The 19,553-nt window shown below is 42.6% G+C and overlaps 1 protein-coding gene across 1 annotated transcript in view; it reads right to left on the minus strand.

Moving 5' to 3' along the window:
- The window catches only part of srebf2 (sterol regulatory element binding transcription factor 2), a 34,297-nt gene that overhangs the window by 10,680 nt on the left and 4,064 nt on the right, over nucleotides 1-19,553 (minus strand). Inside the window, exons 2-14 of the mRNA XM_056287355.1 lie at nucleotides 15,707-16,092; nucleotides 11,333-11,525; nucleotides 9,741-9,892; nucleotides 8,306-8,458; nucleotides 7,707-7,988; nucleotides 6,692-6,806; nucleotides 6,393-6,544; nucleotides 5,930-6,134; nucleotides 5,508-5,683; nucleotides 4,417-4,666; nucleotides 3,258-3,427; nucleotides 2,794-2,965; nucleotides 1,950-2,067 (exon numbers count right to left, since the gene is read on the minus strand). Of these exons, the coding sequence (XP_056143330.1) occupies nucleotides 1,950-2,067; nucleotides 2,794-2,965; nucleotides 3,258-3,427; nucleotides 4,417-4,666; nucleotides 5,508-5,683; nucleotides 5,930-6,134; nucleotides 6,393-6,544; nucleotides 6,692-6,806; nucleotides 7,707-7,988; nucleotides 8,306-8,458; nucleotides 9,741-9,892; nucleotides 11,333-11,525; nucleotides 15,707-16,092 (2,524 nt within the window). The remainder of the gene's footprint in view (nucleotides 1-1,949; nucleotides 2,068-2,793; nucleotides 2,966-3,257; nucleotides 3,428-4,416; nucleotides 4,667-5,507; nucleotides 5,684-5,929; nucleotides 6,135-6,392; nucleotides 6,545-6,691; nucleotides 6,807-7,706; nucleotides 7,989-8,305; nucleotides 8,459-9,740; nucleotides 9,893-11,332; nucleotides 11,526-15,706; nucleotides 16,093-19,553) is intronic.

Raw genomic sequence — 19,553 nt, forward strand, 5'->3', positions numbered from 1 at the left:
CCTAAACACACCTCCAAATTGTGCAAGAACTATTTAGAGCAGAAGCAGGCAGCTGGTATTCTATCGGTAATGGAGTGGCCAGCGCAGTCACCAGATCTGAACCCCATTGAGCTGTTGTGGGAGCAGCTTGACCGTATGGTACGCAAGAAGTGCCCATCCAACCAATCCAACTTGTGGGAGCTGCTTCTGGAAGCGTGGGGTGCAATTTCTCCAGATTACCTCAACAAATTAACAGCTAGAATGCCAAAGGTCTGCAATGCTGTAATTGCTGCAAATGGAGGATTCTTTGACGAAAGCAAAGTTTGATGTAAAAAAAATCTTATTTCAAATACAAATCATTATTTCTAACCTTGTCAATGTCTTGACTCTATTTTCTATTCATTTCACAACATATGGTGGTGAATAAGTGTGACTTTTCATGGAAAACACAAAATTGTTTGGGTGATCCCAAACTTTTGAACGGTAGTGTATATGGTCAATTTTCATTAGTGAAGTTTGTCAGTTTCCTCTTCCTCTCAGTTTCTATTGGCGGACTGCAAGCCAACCTAGAGAGCGTGTGCCTCCTCATCCTGTATAGGAATGTGTAAAGTTATGACCCTATCACACTGTACTCCCTCAAAAAAAACAAGAACGGTGGACTATGTCCTCTTTCCCGTAACAATTTCTGACAGAAAAGGTACAAGTTTCTGATTTAAAAAAACCCTCAAAATCCTGTTTCTGACAGAAACATAAAAAGCAGTGTGCTTAATATCCTTTTCAAATCCCATTTCCTGCCATCTTCTCTGACCTTATCTTCAATTCTGTTTCTCTGAATCAAATATACCAGAGGGTAAAATAACACTTTCAACTCCATCAAATGACCGATATCTATTTTATACTGCCTTTCCTACTAAACACAAAGAAAAATTAAGTCCAATATGTCTATGTTTCTCTTTACTTTAATTGTAAATGAATTTTAAATAAACTGTAACTGAGCTTTAAATATGATGGTAATTATGTCTTTATTGTCCATATTCAAGCATTTCTGCCAATAGTTTATTTATTATAGCAGCTATTTTCCACAGGCTAAATTTATTGTTCATCAGACTTCAAAATAAAGATCTGCCATTTCATCTGCACGTTACCAGCCACACCAATCTAATGAGGGACCCTAACAAAACTGCACATTTACACCCAACCTCCTAAAACATTATATATAAGCTTTGAGTACCAACTCGTTTCCCCTGAATTCCAGAGTTGGTTTAACTCTTCAAAGCTGCATCAGGATTTGAGCACATCATCACTCTTCCATATTAAGTAAACACTTTTTTTTAAAAGTCTGCCTCCATCTGCTCGAATCTAGAAAAGGGTGGGGAAAAGGGGTGGAAATTAACAAGAGAGTAAGGGAGGAGGGATGCTGAAGGAGTCTACTGTGGAAGAAATGCTACATCTTCAATGTTCTTACAGGCTACAACAAGATCTCATACTATTTGGTTTATAATACAGCCAGCATTTCTTGAATACATTAGTCATGGACTGTTCCTCTCCACATCCTTGTGACTGATGCATAATACCAACAAAAACTTGGTACGTATAATGGAAGCTCAACTCCTCAGCTGCCTCTACAAGTAGGACACTTACTGGTTACTGGTGTTGTCTTTTTTTGCATCTACATTTACCTTAAAAGCTCGGTTTTGAATCCCACCCAATCTTTGCAAAGACTTTCCGGCTGCCTCTCTCTATATTTTACATCTGTCATTCAAAGCAGATCTTATTACGGCTCTACATATATCAAATGAGGACTATGTGCTTCCTAGTCGTGACCACAAACGGACCTCATAAGAATCAATATTTTTTTATATTTGGATTTCCATGCGTTTCATGTGAAAAGTTACACATTTTCATCGGTTAAAGAAGAACCCCACATATCTGAGTGGTGAAACTCTTCGTTGTGTAGAGCAAAGCCTTACCCTGAGTCATCCTTGTGTTTGCATGACTCAGAGTCACCATGGGGCTGGATGAGAGTGTGAACAGCTCTCTCCAGTAGCTTCTCACAGTAACAGCGGTGCAGCTGAGCGATGGGGTTGGCTGGAGGAAGAGGGGGAGTGGGGAGGGGGAGAGAAACGGAGCAAAATACATTTATATGGGAAAACAGCAGCCTGCAGATCAAACGCTGTAATGCTCCACAGTGTTCCAGTTTAAAAGGTTCAACCCCCATGCACCAAAATCAATTCTTTAAACATCTTTTCGAGCCCGATGAAGGTCTTATGGCTGAAACAGCCCCTGAATAAAGTGGGGTTTTTTTAAATTATATTTTGCAGTCAGTGTAGACAGTGTGCAGGAATCTATACGTTTTTTTCATCATTCGAAAACTCCTGTTTGAAGCAGTTTTAATAAAAATAAAAGGATCACAAAGGATCACATTTATTTGCATGTAAATCTGCAGGATTGCACCTTTAATGTCTCCAAAATAGAGTATGAAAGGTGAAAACACCTCATTCAAAGTTTTTTTCCCCTCCCACAAAACTACAGTTTACAAAAAAGTGGATTTATCATTCTAAGTGTGATTCAACTACCTATAACAGCCTTAATGTTTACCTAGAGTCTCCTAAAAATTATATTTTCTCAATTAATTTTGTGCTATTAATCAATTAATAACAAAGCAAGTGTCCCCCCCCCCCCATTTTGGAATTCAAAAAAATTGGAAATATTGCTTATTTCTGCAGTGTAACTCAGTTACTTTTTTCACAATGGGAAATAAACCAAAATGATAACTTTGCAGCGTATGCCATCGCTTCCTCTGATATGACTTGCCTGGGTCTCTCTGAGAGGTGTACACCCCATCACAGCGCTCTGACTTCACCGACCAGTCACAGCTCAAGAAGAACTGCCGGCCCAGTGGAGTAAAGAGCCAGCGTAGGCAGTCGGCAATGGGCTTAGACTCCGACTGGCTGGCCACACTTTCAGCACAGCTCAACAGGTAACCCTGAGATACAGACACGACAGAAAAGATGAAGAAATCTTACTAAAATAAAAGAAGTCATCTTTCGCTTGTTATGACTCTACGCAGTTACGAATTTCTGAGATAGGCAGACGGACAGATCAATATATAACAGATGGTTTTCAATGTATTTATGTACGTCTTTTGTCAGTGATGTAAGCGTTGACGGACACATACTTTGCACATTACAGACGGAAATATTTCAAGTTCCTTACATTCAGATATTCAGACACAAGAAATAGGATGACAGAGAAAACTGACGGTCTACAACACCTACAGGCAGGCAGGAGAGGTGGTGGCCCAGCACGGTGCGCAGGGCGGTAGCTGCGGTGACATAAATCTCAGCAAGCTGGGTGGGAGCCATCTTGCACTGGGCGCTCTCGCTGAGATTGACAGCACTCAGAGACAGAGATAAGGCCCACAGGCTGCTGTGCTGTGGAAGTTTCCCTATAGGTGACAGCAAGAAAGATAAGAATCAGTACACTGCAGTACAGTATGGCATATTACATAAGCACTGTAGTGTTATGTGTCATGAGCTTGAGGATGAGGGAAGGGAAAGAAAGTCTCGATTTTTTTAGAGCTAGTTTTTGTAAATATGACTGTGCTTGGAAATATCCCACTTGCTCCTATCTGATTGTACCACTGGTTTAAAGTGTTTAAAGGGAGTTACACTGATGGTAAAACCACCCCATATCTCATTTCAGTAAGACCCTGTGTGTATTAAGACGTTATAAAAAGCACAGTTCTGGTCCCCAGCTGAAACCAGCTAAGTCATATTTGAAGCCTTTATAAAAACACCCAAGACTGATTTATTTATTCACTTTTGGTGATGATCCTCCCCTGTAAGAGGCCAAAATGAAAAATTCTAAATTCATGAATAGGAATAAAGATAAAGTTTGTAATTTTTTATATTGGGCTATACAAATAAAATTGATTTGATTTGATTTGTCCTTTGAAGAGAGGGTGTAGTAGCTGGGAACCCCCCCACACACACACAATTTACACGCGTTGCTGCATAACAGTTAATGAAAACATTACGAACAACCACTGCACTGTTTTGGCTATGTCGGAATACATTGAAGAGCTATTGATTAAAAAAAGATTTACTGAAAATGTGTGTGTGTGTGCATTTTTTTCTGACACTATGATTCATCACTTGCTTTTAATGAGAGCAAAATGCACCAGAGACCGAAGCTTTACGGTAAGTTAAAAACAGCTAAACTGTTAGCCACCATGCAAAGTGGAACAAGTCACTGTCTCCTCAGGCCCTATGTTTAAAGCAGAGCTATCAGGATCTGGCTATTTAGAACAACACATCAGTATGATGTTGCCCTCAGTCAACAAGAGAGTGGGTATTCCCAACCCAATTTCAAACTACAAAAACAACAGGTCTGTATCTTTGTATATCCTCACCCTATTCTTTTCTAAATGTGTACCTGTAAGTTGCAGCTGGCTCAGTCTATGGTAGACCAGAGCTGCATCCTTTGCACTGGTCCTGGCCTCTTCCCCCTCGTGTTTTCCTCCAACCTGGTGAACCAGCCAGCCCAGTGGGGTTGGACGATGCAGGCAGTAGCGAATCAGATTCCAGGACAGGGAGCAGATGAGGTCTAGTTTGGTTGAGGGCAGGGCTCTGGTCAGTATGGACAGGCAGGTCTCTAAACTGGTCAGCGCTGCCGTATAATCTCCCTGCAGGACACAAGGGAGAGGAGTGAGGACATGTGTTAAGTCGCAGCATCTATGTTGTTCAAGGTTATTATTTCTGTTCAGCAATATAAGTATTTCTCAGAGAATTGGGAGAAAGAGGAGATTCATTAGTACCAAAGGTCATTACCTAGACCAGACCTATAACTATACAAATAAATGGTATGTGATTCACTGACCACAATGCTTCCTGGGAATCTGTTTTGTAATTACTGTAATGCTCAAGTTTCTGAACTAGGATGGGCTGATATCAAGTAAAAAGCTGTGAAAAGTGGAAAATAGGTGAGCTGAACTGAGACACTGAAATGGTTGGGAAATTTATATTAACATATTTCTCATTTAAAAGGGGTACTTGGTGCATTTAAGTCTGCGAGAAGCAGGCCAAATGGCATTTAAATACTTTTCCTGGTTTTACTTCTGCCTACTTGGCTGTGTGATGGGTGGAGGTTAAAACACAGGAGAGTATAACACACGTCAAAAACGTTGGACAGAAAGGCACTGAACTAAACATATTGATCTGCGACCAACAACTTTCCTGACCCTCCTTGTATTGTTCTGATGCGATACATACCACCCCTCTGTGTGTATGTCAACACAAACACTAAGAATTTCTGGCATGTTACTTACACCCAAATGTCAATCTGTGATGGAGAACCTGAAGCACCCTAATCCAATAAAACACCACTAACCTGTAAGTGCAGCAGTACTACATGCAGGTGCAAATACCCAATTTCCCCTCAGGGATGAATAAAGTATTTCTGATTCTGAAATAAGAGCTAAGGTTTCTCTCCATTTGCTACTCCCCCCAGGCTTGATCCACACTCACCCGGTTGAGATGGAGGTCGGCTTGTTTGCGGTGCCTCCAGAAGGACACCGACTTCGGGGAATGCAGGGGTGTGACCGGTTCCCACAAGTAGAGCACTCTGACACAACCCCACACTGCTCCCACCCCGCTCAGCACCCACGCCACAACCCATGGCAACAAACACCTCAGCCATGACGCTGGAGAAGGAAAAGTGTAAGAACATGATGGACTGCTGGCTAGCAACGAATATTTTTCCAGTTACAGAATATATTAAACTCAACTAGGAATCGTGGCTTTTGACAGGAACAACACACCTCTAAAACAAATCCAAAGAATCAATGTTTCGTTTCCTCAACCGATATTTAAGGTAAGTGAATTCATGGGATATGATGCAAGTTTGGGTGGAGAGAAACTGGTTAAAAGGTTAATTAACTCCCACTCACCAAAGTTCTGTGTGTGGCTCGGCAACCAGACTAGTGTTCTGGAGGGACTGTGTCCGGCTGCCAGACTGGAGCTGCCTACATCCTCTGAGCCAAGCAGGGAGGGCAGCGGGTTCAGGGAAAGGCAGAGGAAGGTCAGGGCACACAGCAGCACACGCGAGCGATCCATTACTCCCACAGAGGAAGGAGAATTTGGCTCACTCTTTACCTAGGAGGAACAGACAGATAGACAGACAGAGAGAGAGAGAGAGAGAGAGAGAGAGAGAGAGATAGATAGATAGATAGAGAGAGAGAAGGAATCTAGATCAGTGTTTGGAAGCATTCTCTGAAAGATTCTCCGAAGAAGAAAATGAGTGAGAAAGACAATGTATTCACATTTATACATGCTTCACATGTCTGGATGTGCCATCCAGTCCCTTTGTGTGTGTGTGTGTGTGTGTGTGTGTGTGTGTGTGTGTGTATGTACCTGGTCATTGTCCAGTAGGGGGCTGCCTGGCTCTGAATCAACACAATAAGGAGAGAACTGGTGGGGTGAACCAGAGCCAGAGTCTGATGCAGGAGGTGACATCATCACCACTTCCTGTTTCATTTCTATGTCCTCAGACAGCACCACCGGCCCTGGGATAGAGAGAACAAGAGACACAAAGAGAGACCACATACAGAGACAGAGAGAGAAAGAGACAGAGCGAGAAAGAGTAGCGTTAAAAATACACCCATGAGCTCATCTGTAATTACCACAAAGCTCTGACATGCAGGTGGACTAACTGTTCTTCTGGTTGGCCATTTTCAGGGTGAGGTTTTCCTGTCGTAGTTTGTGGTTGACCTGTTGCAGGTACTTGATGTAGTCGATTGCCTTCCTCAGCACTCCTGACTTATGCATCTGAGATAAAAAACACAGTGGGGTGGAGAGAACATCCAAGGCTTCCATTTCCATCCTGCTCATAAAGCAGGGTTTGTTTCAAATTGCCTGTTATGAGAGAACTGAGACTGACCACTCCTCTAGAAGCAAAACACAGTTTCTATTTGAAATTGGTTGGATGGAACATGAATACACTTTATCCTAATAAGAAACTTCATACAGTAGAAAAATTAAAAAAATCAGCCCATTTTAATGCCTGACAATTTTTCATCCATCCATTATCCAAACCACCCATCCTGCTCATTATTTTGTGTTACATATACAATCACTTTCCAAGGTGCTTTAAAAGAGTACATAAATCAAGAGTAAAATACTTACACAAAAGATGAAAATTTCACAGAAAAGTGGTTCAAAACACAATAAGATAAAAACGGTAACACTTTAGTATGGGGAACATATACACCATTAATTAGGTGCGTATTAGCATGCAAATTAGCAACATATTGGCTCTTCATTGGCCTCTATTAAGCACTTATCAATGCCGTATTCTGCATGGCCTTATTATACAACCAGTAAGCCATTAACTATGAGTTTTCCCTCTATAACCTCAGAATTATTGCTTATTAGTAGTACCATCTCAATATGCTTTGCTTAGTATGGACTTTATAAGGTGGTAGTACCACAAGAAGAGTTATTCTCCCTTACTAACACGTAATGAATATGGTCTGTTCTTACATAACAAAACACAAAAGTACAAGTGTTAAATTACTCTAAATTAAGTTTTTGTTACTTAGCATATGTTCCCCATACTAAAGTGACATCTTGATCATTACTAACTCACTAGTAATTAAGTTTTTTTACTTAGAATATGTTCCCCATACTAAAGTGTTACCATAAAAACGATTAATTATTTTTACTGACCTTTGCATCGCTGCCCATGACGAGGTCTCTTAGCTCCAGGATCTTGTCATTTATTGATGACCTATACCTCTTTTCTATGATGTTATGTGTGGTCCTCCTCTCCCCCTCCTTCACCACCCCTCCTGGGCCCACGCCACCCCCCATCATCTGGCCCTGATCCATGCTTGCTCTGGCCCCACCGCCGCACTGGGAGGAGCCTGGTTGCAGTTGCTTGATTGGCAGTTTGTCCCCACCGCCCATCATTACTGGGACTGTGGTCAGGATATTACTGCCCATAAGGGTCTGTATGTGGGAGAAAAGTGGAATACTGTGTCAGTGGTTGGTCACATTAAAGTCAAATATTATTGTAGATACATAAAGGAAGATGACAGATGTGACCTCAAGCAGGTTTATTTTCCTGTGGTGTCATGTTGTGTTTTGTTATTCTATTGTTAAAATCTTTCTTGGCTCTGACTATGAGTCAGTGTCTGGTCTTTCAGGATACAGATCAGAGCATTGTAGAGGAGGGGGAGATGGATGTTGGTGAGAGCATTATGAGCGTGTATGCATCTATGTGCTTTTTTGTTTTGCTTTGTTTTTGTTTTGTTTTAGGTTCATACCGGGACTTGCAGAGAAGTGGTCTGGATGGGGGTTGTCAGGGTGGTGATCCCTGTTGGACTCTGCATGGTGGACAGAACCTGTGTGCCGTCAGGTTTCAGTGTCGTAAGAACCAATGAGTCTGTCTTCAGAATCTGTGGCTGCTGGACCAGAACCTGATGGAGAGAAGATCCAAGTCAACATAGTCGAATAGGGTTTCAACTGTGCTCACCTTTAAGCCTCTGGAAACTTGGCTTGAAATAGTAAAAATGCACATTTGATATCAAAGTTGAGTGTCTCATTAAGCAGCCACAAAAATCTGAGTGAAAATAAACGTTCATAACTATTAGAAAACCTAGTTAAAAAAACAGCTCATTTTGCTGTTTAAACCATTTCTCAAGACTGTGTAGGTGTGGCTGATCACGTTTTGAGTGACATCTCCCTCATTTTGACTGACATCTCCCTCTGCACGGAGCCCGAGGTACATCATTTTTCACCTGAAAAATGGTGCAGTGTGCATGTACACAACCCCTTTTCTTTTCTTGTCTGGATCTTGATCCCGACCAGGCTTGCGTGGGTCCCCCATGCTACAGCGTCCGTCGTTGTGCACTCCGAGGGTTGACGGAGTGGCGTCAGGAGCTGGCAGCAGCCGCGGTGGGGGGTCCCTTTTCTGGGCTTGGTCCCAAACAAAACTCTTGGAACCATAAACTTAAGTGCAGTGTGGGTTGCCTCACCCTGACATCCCCGCTGTGTGCCTCCAGGTACCTGACTCACCCCTCTCCTCCAGGGAGGCGGCGGGGCGTTTAATGCCTCCCCATGCTGCAGCCCCATCCGGACTACGCTAGCTAATTGCAAAAGGCTTATGTAGAGACGAGCTGGCTCCACATCAGGATTGGTTCGCGGGATTAATTGCATAATTTTCATAAATGTCTGAGCATAACCACACCCAATTCAAACACAGTATCAGTAAAATTCACAAAAACTTAAATGAAAATATTTCAAATTAGGATTGAAACTAATTTCTAATACTTTTTAGATGCTTACTATTATGTACATAAGACCCTAAATTACATAGTTAGAAGGCTTTTGTGGACTTGGATTTCTAGTGGTTTTAAGTGTAAGAGGGTCAGGACGCTTAGGTATTCAGGTTCACTCGCACTGTACTTAAGGTAACGAGTTTGCATGCAAATGTTTTGTTTGTCCATCCTTTATCCAAACCGCTTATCCTGCCTCAGGGTTGCGGGGATGCTGGAGCCTATCCCAGCAGTCATTGGGCGGCAGGTGGGGGAGACACCCTGGGCAGCCCGCCAGTCTGTCACAGAGTTACATTACATTATAGCTTTGTTTGTATTCAATCATATCCTTTAGCATCTAAGTATCAAAAGAGTGAGTTAAGAGCGGCAGCAGCAGTAGTGGTAATAGTAGTAGTAGTAGTAGTAGTAGGGGGCTAACAGGTACCTGCTGAACCTGCTGCTGTACAGCATGGACTGTGGTGGGTCCAGTAGAGAGAGTCTGGATTTGACCCGGCGACGTGAGAAGACGCTGATGTTGAATGGTCATTGGCTGAAGCTGTGGAGATGTCACAATGCTCTGCATCTGTGGTTGGAGGACTGCGGTTGGAAGATAAAATGACTATTTTAGTTGTCAGAAAATTTAATTCAAAACCAAAAAAAACAAAAACTGCAAAGAACAAGATGAAGGCTAAAATATTATATTCCAACAGTTATTATAAATTTGCTTTTCAAAGTACAGTTGTATAAATATTTAAAGACAATTTCCACCAAGCCACATCCACAGGCAAGAAAGCAAAAAAACATGAGGGTTGTTAGGAATTTCCCAGGCTTCATGATGGGCTCTGGTAACAAAGGCGTCACAGGATGAGCCCTTGTCCTGCCGAGAGGGAATTTTTGTACATATGAAGCTGTGTCTCTCTGATGTGTCACATCTTGAAATTACAGAAGCGTGTGGTTAATTTGATGCAGTCCCTGCCTTTCCGTGTTATGTCAGGAATGGTATGAAACTAAAATCATCTTTGCCATCATTGCAATCATCATTACAGTCACTACTTTGTTCACTCTCCTGTTATGTCTCTTAACCTCCCTCACAATCCAAGTTTTGCTGTGTCTTTCCGCTCTCGCACTTGTGGTTGAACTGGAGAACTACAGGATTCATTGTGATTCTTCAAACATTCGCCAACCACTTAATTATGTTAACTTTTGGTCTTAAATTTTCCGGATTATATGCTAAGAAATCACAACATGGACGTTTTAGCGATAGCCTCTCTCTTTGTTATTCCTCCCCATTGCTTTGCTGAGGAAATAAATGCTGTGATCTTCCATATCTGCAACTAAAAGTCAACATTTATCTTAAAACCACTGCTGGCCAGTAGAAAAAATAAAGAAAGAAGAAAGCCACTTTATTTTGTCATTGTACAGTTGTTTAGTTACAATGAAATTCGTTTTCTGCATTTAACCCATCCTATTTGTATAGGAGCAGTGGGCAGCTGAGGTGCAGCGCCCGGGGACCAATGCCCGTTCTTTTTCCTATTGCCTTGCTCAGGGGCACAGGCAGGAGGAGTATTAACCCTAACATGCATGTCTTTTTGATGATGGGAGGAAACCGGAACTCCCGGAGGAAAACCAAGCAGAAACGAGGAGAACATGCAAACTCCACACAGAAAGGACCTGGGATACGAACCCAGGACCTTCTTGCTGTAAGGCAACAGTGCTAACCACTGGGCCACTATGCCACCCCAGCAGGCTTTCTAGTTAATGTAAACATTATAAAACAACCAAGCACAACAAATTTAGCATGTCGTTCTTCATTGCACACATGGCAACTTCTCCTCACATTTCACTGTTGTTGACTCCAATTTAATGGTGTGCTGTCTCCCATCTATGACCTTACACTCTCAAGGAGTAGTTCCTTGCTAAGTGAGACTGCGAGCATGAGTGGTGGCAGCCAAAAATCATTTGAGGGGTCTATCTCTTAAAGTAAGCAGGGAAAACTGATTGACTGGGGAAAAAAAAAATTAGCCTCCCACTAGTTACCTTGGATACCGTGGGTGGGGGCCTGATGGCAGATGACGGGGTTCTGAATGAAACGTGACTGGCCGCCATTTGAGGCGATCATCACAGTCTGGGCTGCCTGGGTCTGGATGGGCAAAGGAGTCTGGCTGTGGGTCTGAACCAACGTGTGGACTGGGAAGCTCTGGGTCTGCATCGGGATCCCCTGGGCGTGTACCTGGGTGAAAAAAAAAAAGTTTTAACTGAAGAAATTCAGATGCTGAAGATCTCACTTTGGGCTGTTTACACCTCTGGCCTGGTAAAGAAAACCCAGCAGCATCTATACTTTTTAAGAAAACGGAAGAAAACTACATTCCCGTGTCACATCCTCATAAACATCTACAGAGCAACAACAGAGAGCATTCTGACTAACAATATCAGAGTCTGGCATGGCAGCTGTACGGGTAGAGATCGCAAGGCCCTGCAGCGGGCCAGAATATTATTGGCACTGACATTAATAGCATTGGTAAGAGGAGAGTTCTGAAGAAGGCACAGGGGATCTTAAAGGACAGAACACACACCCCAGCCATTGCCTTGTTGCTTTTCTACCATCTGGCAAATGCTACAGAAGTGTGTGTTGCCATACTGGCTAACAGTCCCCCCCCCCCCCCCCCAAGCTGTGTAACTGTTAAACTTGGCTCAGCTCTACTAGGTTGGATGGGTGCACCTTATTTTTTTATGCATTAAATGGACTATTTCACTAGCATTTTTAACATGTATGTTGTATCCATGTCCTTTTGCTATTTATTACTATGTGTGATGTAGCGGGCCTACTACTTCATTTCATTGTGCAATCTTGTATAATGACAATAAAGTTGACCTTGACGCCTTGTTTTAAATTACCAGGCTCAAGAACAGCCAAAATGCATCACTTGTAAGCTCAGCAAAAGCAATCACTTTCTGTTACATTTTCAAGCAGCCTATTTGACAGGCACAAATGCAGGTTAAGTATACAAAGGAGTTGAATCAAGTGCAACTGGACTTGGTATATATCCGTGAAGACGTTTCGCGGATATATACCAAGTCCAGTTGCACTTGATTCAACTCCTTTGAATAACCATGACCTGGATGAATGAGAACATTCACAGACAGGTTAAGTATAGACATTTCCTTCATTAAGTACTAAACCTGCTTGACATTTTCTGCAATTTGTGGTGCTGCAGCCTGAAACTGTGTAAGACAAGTTTTATTGCCAGTGTGGAAAACAGATAGACATAATACATGACGATGACACCTGCTATTCAAAGACTCTTGATTCTACTATTGATTTGGGCTGTTTTAGGGTTTTTATCTGGCTGGATAGTGGACCATCACTTCAGTCTAAAGGTCTTTGGCACTGGGCAGCAGGTTCTCCTCAAGATTTTGCCTTTATTTGGCTCCACTCATTATTCACTCTATCCTTGTGAGTCACTCAGCACTTGCTAGTGACACCACCCAACAGAATGATGCTGCCACCACAGTGTTAGAAAACAGGGTTGGTATTAAATGGGTAATGAGCTGTGCCCAATTTCCAGATATATCGCTAAGCGTTGAGATGAAGTGTTCAATTATGATTTCACCAGACCGCAGAATCCTTTGCCTCATGTGCTAATAGTCTTTCACATGCCTTGTTTTCAAACCCTTAATGTGCTGTCATGTGCCTTTTTTTCTAGGAGTGGTTTCATTCTGAGTCTAGACTGTCTTGCTATAGCTCCATCACAGAGGTCGCTGGGCTCTTGGTCACCTCACCAACTAAAAATCTTGCTTGTCCAGCTGTTCAGTTTGGTCAGACAATCTGTGAATAGAGTCTGAGTAGTTTCAGAATTTTTTCTTTCATTCCCTGATCAATACCACTGTACTCTTATGATCTCCCACACTCCTTCCACCAAATGTAATGTATTGTTACATGAAAAATATACCCCAATCAAATGACAAACTTTCTGAATATTGAATTGTCTGACCACAATTTTGCTGAGATTTGCATAAGACCAATGCTACGGAGCCATAGAGAGGACCCACTGCGTTGTCCATACACTACAACTCGTGGTGAACATGATCCAGAAAGACTTAAGTGTCAAATGACTCCTTGACAAAGTTTGAGTACTTGTCGGGCTCTTCCGCAAGTCGTCTGTGTCAACTGAGAGACTGCTGCAGCTGTGCGGACTCACTCTGGTCAAAGACTGCCCCACTAGATGGTCCAGCACATACCTGATGAGATAACACCTTCTCCAAGTGAAGGACTCACTTGTTCAGGTAGCTGATGTGATGGGCTGGGACTGTCTACTTCCAAGTGAGTGGCAGAAGCTGACTGCTCTCAGAGATCTGCTCCTCCCCTTCACTGAGCACACCCAGATGCTCCAGAGCGACACATGTCTTTATCTCTGGTGTTGCCCATCCCCCTGGACCTGAGTGCTCACTTGTCCGAGTTCCCCCAGGCCCAGGGTTCCCGCTACAGGGACCTAGCTTCCCTGGCACAGAGGATGAAGGCAAACATGTACCAATGCTTCAGCTGTTTCCTTGATCCCAGTGATTCGAAGTTCTCACCCCTCACTACTGCTGCATGCTTCCTCGACCCAACAGTCTCACAAGAAGCACTCATTAAAAATTATGACGAACAAATTCAGGAGCTTCTGAGAAAAGCAGATTACATGTGTGTGTGTGTGTGTGTGTGTGTGTGTGTGTGTGTGTGTGTGTGTGTGTGTGTGTGTGTGTGTGTGTGTGTGAATTAATTAATTGTAAAGAGCTTTGAGTGGCTGTTGTAACTTTGTACGAAGAGGTTCTTCAGACACTGAACTGTTACTAAATGATGCTAATATGAAGGTTAAGTCAAGCAAATGAAGTAAAACCTCTATTGTTCACCAGTATTACAGAAGCCTGTTATGAGCTAGTATATTGGTCTGACGTGATCGTCAATGACAAAGAACAGATTCAGGAGCTAGGGCAAGAAATAGTTAGGGACACTGAAGTCTGAAGACAGGTGAAGGCTACTGGGCAAGATAAAACTGAATTGGTTATTTGTGGATGGAGGATAAAGCAGGCAGTAAAGGCTTACATCTGGTGCATTGGTGCGAGACATTCAGAGGTAGAGAGAGAGAGAGAGAGAGAGAGAGAGAGCGAATGTATCATCATGTAATGTTATGTTTTGATATAAAATGACTAAGGCTGGGTGTTTGTCACGGAAGTCGCGGGGTGTCACAGATTCCGTGATTCTCGCCATTTTTTGCCATGTCCGCGATTTCCCCAGTTTTTAGTGCTTTCCGTGATTTTTCTACAGTTTTGAATGGTAGCCTAACTGTCAATCTTAACGTAGCCTACAGTGTGATCTGTATAGGCACTAAGCATTTTAACCATCACTTCTGAACCACATATAGCCTAGCATTGTACATTTTGACCTACACTCTGACCCATAGATTGTTCCAATTAGCGGAAGTTTACAGTGTAATGTTACGTTCCCATAGTTACGTTAGAGGTGCGAATGAATGAACAGCTAACGTTAGTCACGGTCCGATCAAAAACTTAAAAATTAGTAAAACTGCAAAGACCTCCGCTAAAGCACGATCCCTACAATACCCAGAAAAAAATTTTCATGTCAGTGGTAGTTTGTTATTTTGTTCAATGTGTAACATCCCGGTGGACTACACTTGAAAAGCAAGTTGCGACAAGCATTTGCAGACAAACGTCCATAAAAAGAAAACCGCAGATCGGGCCATTGAAACCGAGACGAGCCGGAAACTGCAGAAAACCGTGTCAGAGCTGTTTCAAGCTAAAACAACCGCACAATTGCATAGACAGAGTGAGGTAATTAAACTTACAGAAGCTTTCACTTCAGCCAACATCCCCTTACACACACTGGATAATGTTGGCCTGAAGTCCTATCTGGAAAGCAATCTCCGTGACATTGGAGTAATTCCAAGTGCCTGTCAACTCCGACGCACCTACCTGCCTAGCATATTTGTGAAACACGTGAACGAGATCAAAGACAAACTCAAAGTTTGTGACGGAATTAGCATTGTTGCTGACGAGGCTTGCCCGCTGTTTTTAAAAAAAAAAAAAAAATTATTCAAGCACTTGTTACTGTTGCTACAGTTGCGCATGTTATTTCAATAATTTACCACTACTGTGCATGAGATCTCTTGGTTAATTGAATACATTCAAGCTATTTAAAACACTCCGTGATTTCTGCCTCTGTCTTTTCAGTTTTCCGTGATTGTCTACAACTTTGCCGTGATTGCTCCGTGACTTTAGTCAATATTTTCCGTGACAAACACCCAGCCTTAAAGATGACCCATTTGAAATCTCCTCGGAGTACCAAAGTTTTTTTTTCTTTTTAAATTAAATCAACGTAAAAGACCGTTGTTATGGTACATTATCACAAGGTACCTGGATGGTAGGCTGAGCAGTCTGCTGTAGCTGGATCGGCTGCACAGCTTGGGGCCGTGGCTGGAGCAGCGGAGGGGTGCGGGTCACCTGCTGCTGCACAGAGGCTGTGCTGGTTGAGGGGGTCTGGACCGGGGTGAGGGGAGGGGTGAGGGGTAGGGACTGAGGAGCCAGTGTTTGGGAAGGGGCAAGGCCCACACTGGGACTCTGGTAGACCGTTGGGGTTGAAGCCTGTGGGGGTTGAGGAATCTGGGGAGTTATGGGGGTTTGAGTGGCGGGGCGCAGGCTGGTGCTAGCGGAGCCACTCTGTAGAGGGCCTGCTGAGGTAATTTGGTCTTCAAACAGGTCTGGGAAGTCGCCAACCTGGTTACTGACAAACTGGAGCATCTCTGAGGAGAGAGAGAGAGAAGAGAGAGAGAGAGAGAGAGAGAGAGAGAGAGGGGGGGGGGGGGGGGGAGAGAGAAGGAGAGAGAGAGAGAGAGAGAGAGAGAGAGAGAGAGAGAGAGAGAGAGAGAGAGAGAGAGAGAGAGAGAGAGAGAGAGAGAGAGAGAGAGAGAGAGAGAGAGAGAGAGAGAGTCAAAATAACTGATGGTTGGATGTAGTTAGCTCATAGTAAAGGAGAACAGGCTTAATCCAGCTCACAACGTATAACTGGGCAATGCCACCCCAAAAGGTGAAAATAGGTAAAAAAAGTTGAATCCAACAGATTTAACATCTGGAAAAATAAAACAAATAACAAAAATGTGCCTTTTCCCACCACAGTAATAGTAAGACTGCATCGTTAAGAACAGTATGGTTAAACACATTACAGTATAATCTACATAACATTGTTTGATAGAGGATAACTGCTCTTTTTCCATTTATACCTATGCTGTGAGAAACATGGCAAGGATTTGACCTTGGTTATAACCCAATTTTACAATAATGAGAAGTCATAATCCAGGTTATCTTCTCACAAGTGTCCTTGAGTGAGCAATCTTCCAGTTAAGGTCCTCTAGGACAGAAGAACTAGCTGCAGTGTTCCCTCTGCAAGGACTCGATTTAAAGAGCAAGAGTGTTTACTGCATATAGGTAAGGTCATTGACAAGACGGGAATTAAGAGAGCTTGGGGCGGCCTTGACTTGGCGCACGCATGCATGCACAAAACAGCTACTGTTCTGGCGATGAGTCAGGGAGCAAACAGAAAGGCCTTCAAACAGCTAGCCTTGAAGTAATAGTACAAGGTAATCTAACACCGGCGTCCCTGAGAGACAATGGCAGAACGGTAAAAGATAAGAAATCAGAACCCTCTGCCAGTATAGACAGGCAGCTTTGTAACAGCTGATGGCTTTATGTAGTAGTGCACTTGGTGCAAAATAAAAAGCCTATTTTGAACATCTGCTAATATTAGCATTAATTTCAAACCTGTCAGGCTGTAAAAATGAAAGAAAATGGAAAAAAAAAGTCAACAAAGGTCTTCCAAACTAAACGCTCCACTGTCAAACTTGTGAATTCTACCAGGACTATGAATAAATCATTACACACAGGACAACCTTTCAAACCACTCCTAAGGTTTCCTTTTAGCATAGCTATGACAAGAGACCCACTTGTCCCTGAACATAATGTAAGCTTATGTGCCACTACAGCTACAGCACCCTTGTCTAAAGTAACAGGCCCCACAGGATCCTGAAACTACAAGAATTTGGATAACTATATTAAAAAGTCCACGTGGTTAATGCTGACCTGTTTGAGCGACACGGTTAAAAGGAGACTCAATAAGCACAACTAGCAGCTGTGGACTAACTCCGACAGTTCAACAGAACGAGACTTGACAGGGCTGAACATGGAGCTCGTTCCTCGGCTCGTAGGATAAACGCTCACATGAAACCAGTGACCAACGGCCTCCCGATGATCATATCACTCAGAATGAGACCAAGGAGGAATTCAGCCTGACAGGAATACGTCCTCATGGGAACACATCACATACAATGAAAAACCTACTAACTGATTGAGTTTTAATGCCTCTCAAATTTTGCATGAAGTTAAAAATCACTTCAATTAAATAATCATTATAATATAATTTTCCTTTCCCCCCCCCCAGTCTTCTCCTTTATCACTATAATCGCTCTGCTAGACTGAAATTGATAAGCTCAATTTAATCACTTATGGTGATCGCCATCCTCTTGGAGAAATGATGCTGACTGGTGGTTTAGCTGATCAAACATGCGGAAGAGGGGGACCGGTGGCAGCTATATATGTATAATAAAAACCTGACGCTCTCGTCGTCCCACTGATTATCCAAAGGACAGAGTTATTGTAAGCAATTCTTGATAATTAATAAAGATTGCCTTTGCAGGTGGAGAATCTGAACTCCACTTGCAGGTAAACTGTCTCGGACACATTGGTATGCAAATTCCCTGTGTTTTATGCCAAGCCTGCCGACAGCACAGGTTGAAAAAAAAATCAGTATAAATTCCATTGATCATTACAGATTTTGAGTTAGAGACACTTTCATGGATAATATGGGAAAGTAGTTTGTTGGACATTTAGTATGTGTGTGTTATGTGTGTGTGTGTGTGTGTGTGTGTGGGCGGGGGGCGAGTGGAAGGTTTTTGCATCTAGGACCACTTGGTACCTGGGAGCAAGGTTCCTTTAGACATGTTAATGTGACAGAGACAGACAGACAGACTTGCCTTAGCCTGTAAATTGCTCATCTGTCTCCATCACAACCTGTATCAACACATAAAGCGAGCCTGCTATATCTTTATAAAGCATCACTGCCTTCGTTTATAAACTTTGGCAGTACATGCTCAAGAAAGAAACTGCTGCCAACAAATTATAATATTCATTATAACGGGAGCGAGCAGCCGAAAGTAGTAGTAGTAGATTATAACAAGTATTTTAATGTCTTTATAATTATATAATTTGTTACTAATTACATCCATCATCCAAGCCGCTTATCTCAATCGGGGTCGTGGGATGCTGGAGCCTATCCCAGCAGTCATTGGACGGCAGGCGGAGAGACACCCTGTACAGGCCGCCAGTCCATCACAGGGCCGACAATTTTTTATAATTCAACAGTGAAGGTGAATGGAGAGTTTTTTCAAACTTCGGAATGTTAGCATTGAATGCCAACACTCATAATTACATAATTACTACAATTTGTATAAAGCTATTATAATTGCTTTTAATTACAGAGTTCTAATAACGCAAATATTTGACTTGTACAACAAACAAAGGGTTCAACTTAAGTTGTTTCCTTAAACAATTTGAATGCAGTTTACTTTAAGTTTTACAGTCGGTAGAAATACAGGAGTATGCACATGCACACCCCCCAAGCTTGAGGTGCTCCAGACATTTCTAACACAAGGTTAAACAACAACTGTCATCTCAGGTGGCTGCCTAAGTCTTAAGCAGCAAAATTAAAAAGGTTGTGTAACCAGAGTGACAATTGCAAGGGGAATAATGGGGGGTAGGAGAATGTTGTGGATGAGTATGAAATGGCCTATATGAGTCCTTATGGGGGCCCACCCACGTAACTCTCTTTACTATGGATTCCATAATGGTTGGCTGAAGAATGGAGTTCAAATTACTTTAAGCAGTCAAAGTAAACCAACCACTACACAAAAACCTGAATAGCACCCTTCAGGAAAAGTCATTCATGATTTGGCAGAGTATGCAGTATTTTTTTTTAAATTAGCTGTTAGACAACTTTCCAACACCCCCAGCGTTTTCCGAGTGCTTTTATTGTTTGCGCCGCTAGTATCTCAAAGACAACTCGGATCACTTTCCGTTTATCAGCAGCCTGGCCACTGTCCAAAGCAAGAAACAACTGTAAGAATCCCAATTTGAACTAGAAACCCCGATCTGA

Source organism: Lampris incognitus, chromosome 10 (genome assembly GCF_029633865.1).
Source record: "Lampris incognitus isolate fLamInc1 chromosome 10, fLamInc1.hap2, whole genome shotgun sequence".
Lineage (NCBI taxonomy): Eukaryota > Metazoa > Chordata > Actinopteri > Lampriformes > Lampridae > Lampris > Lampris incognitus.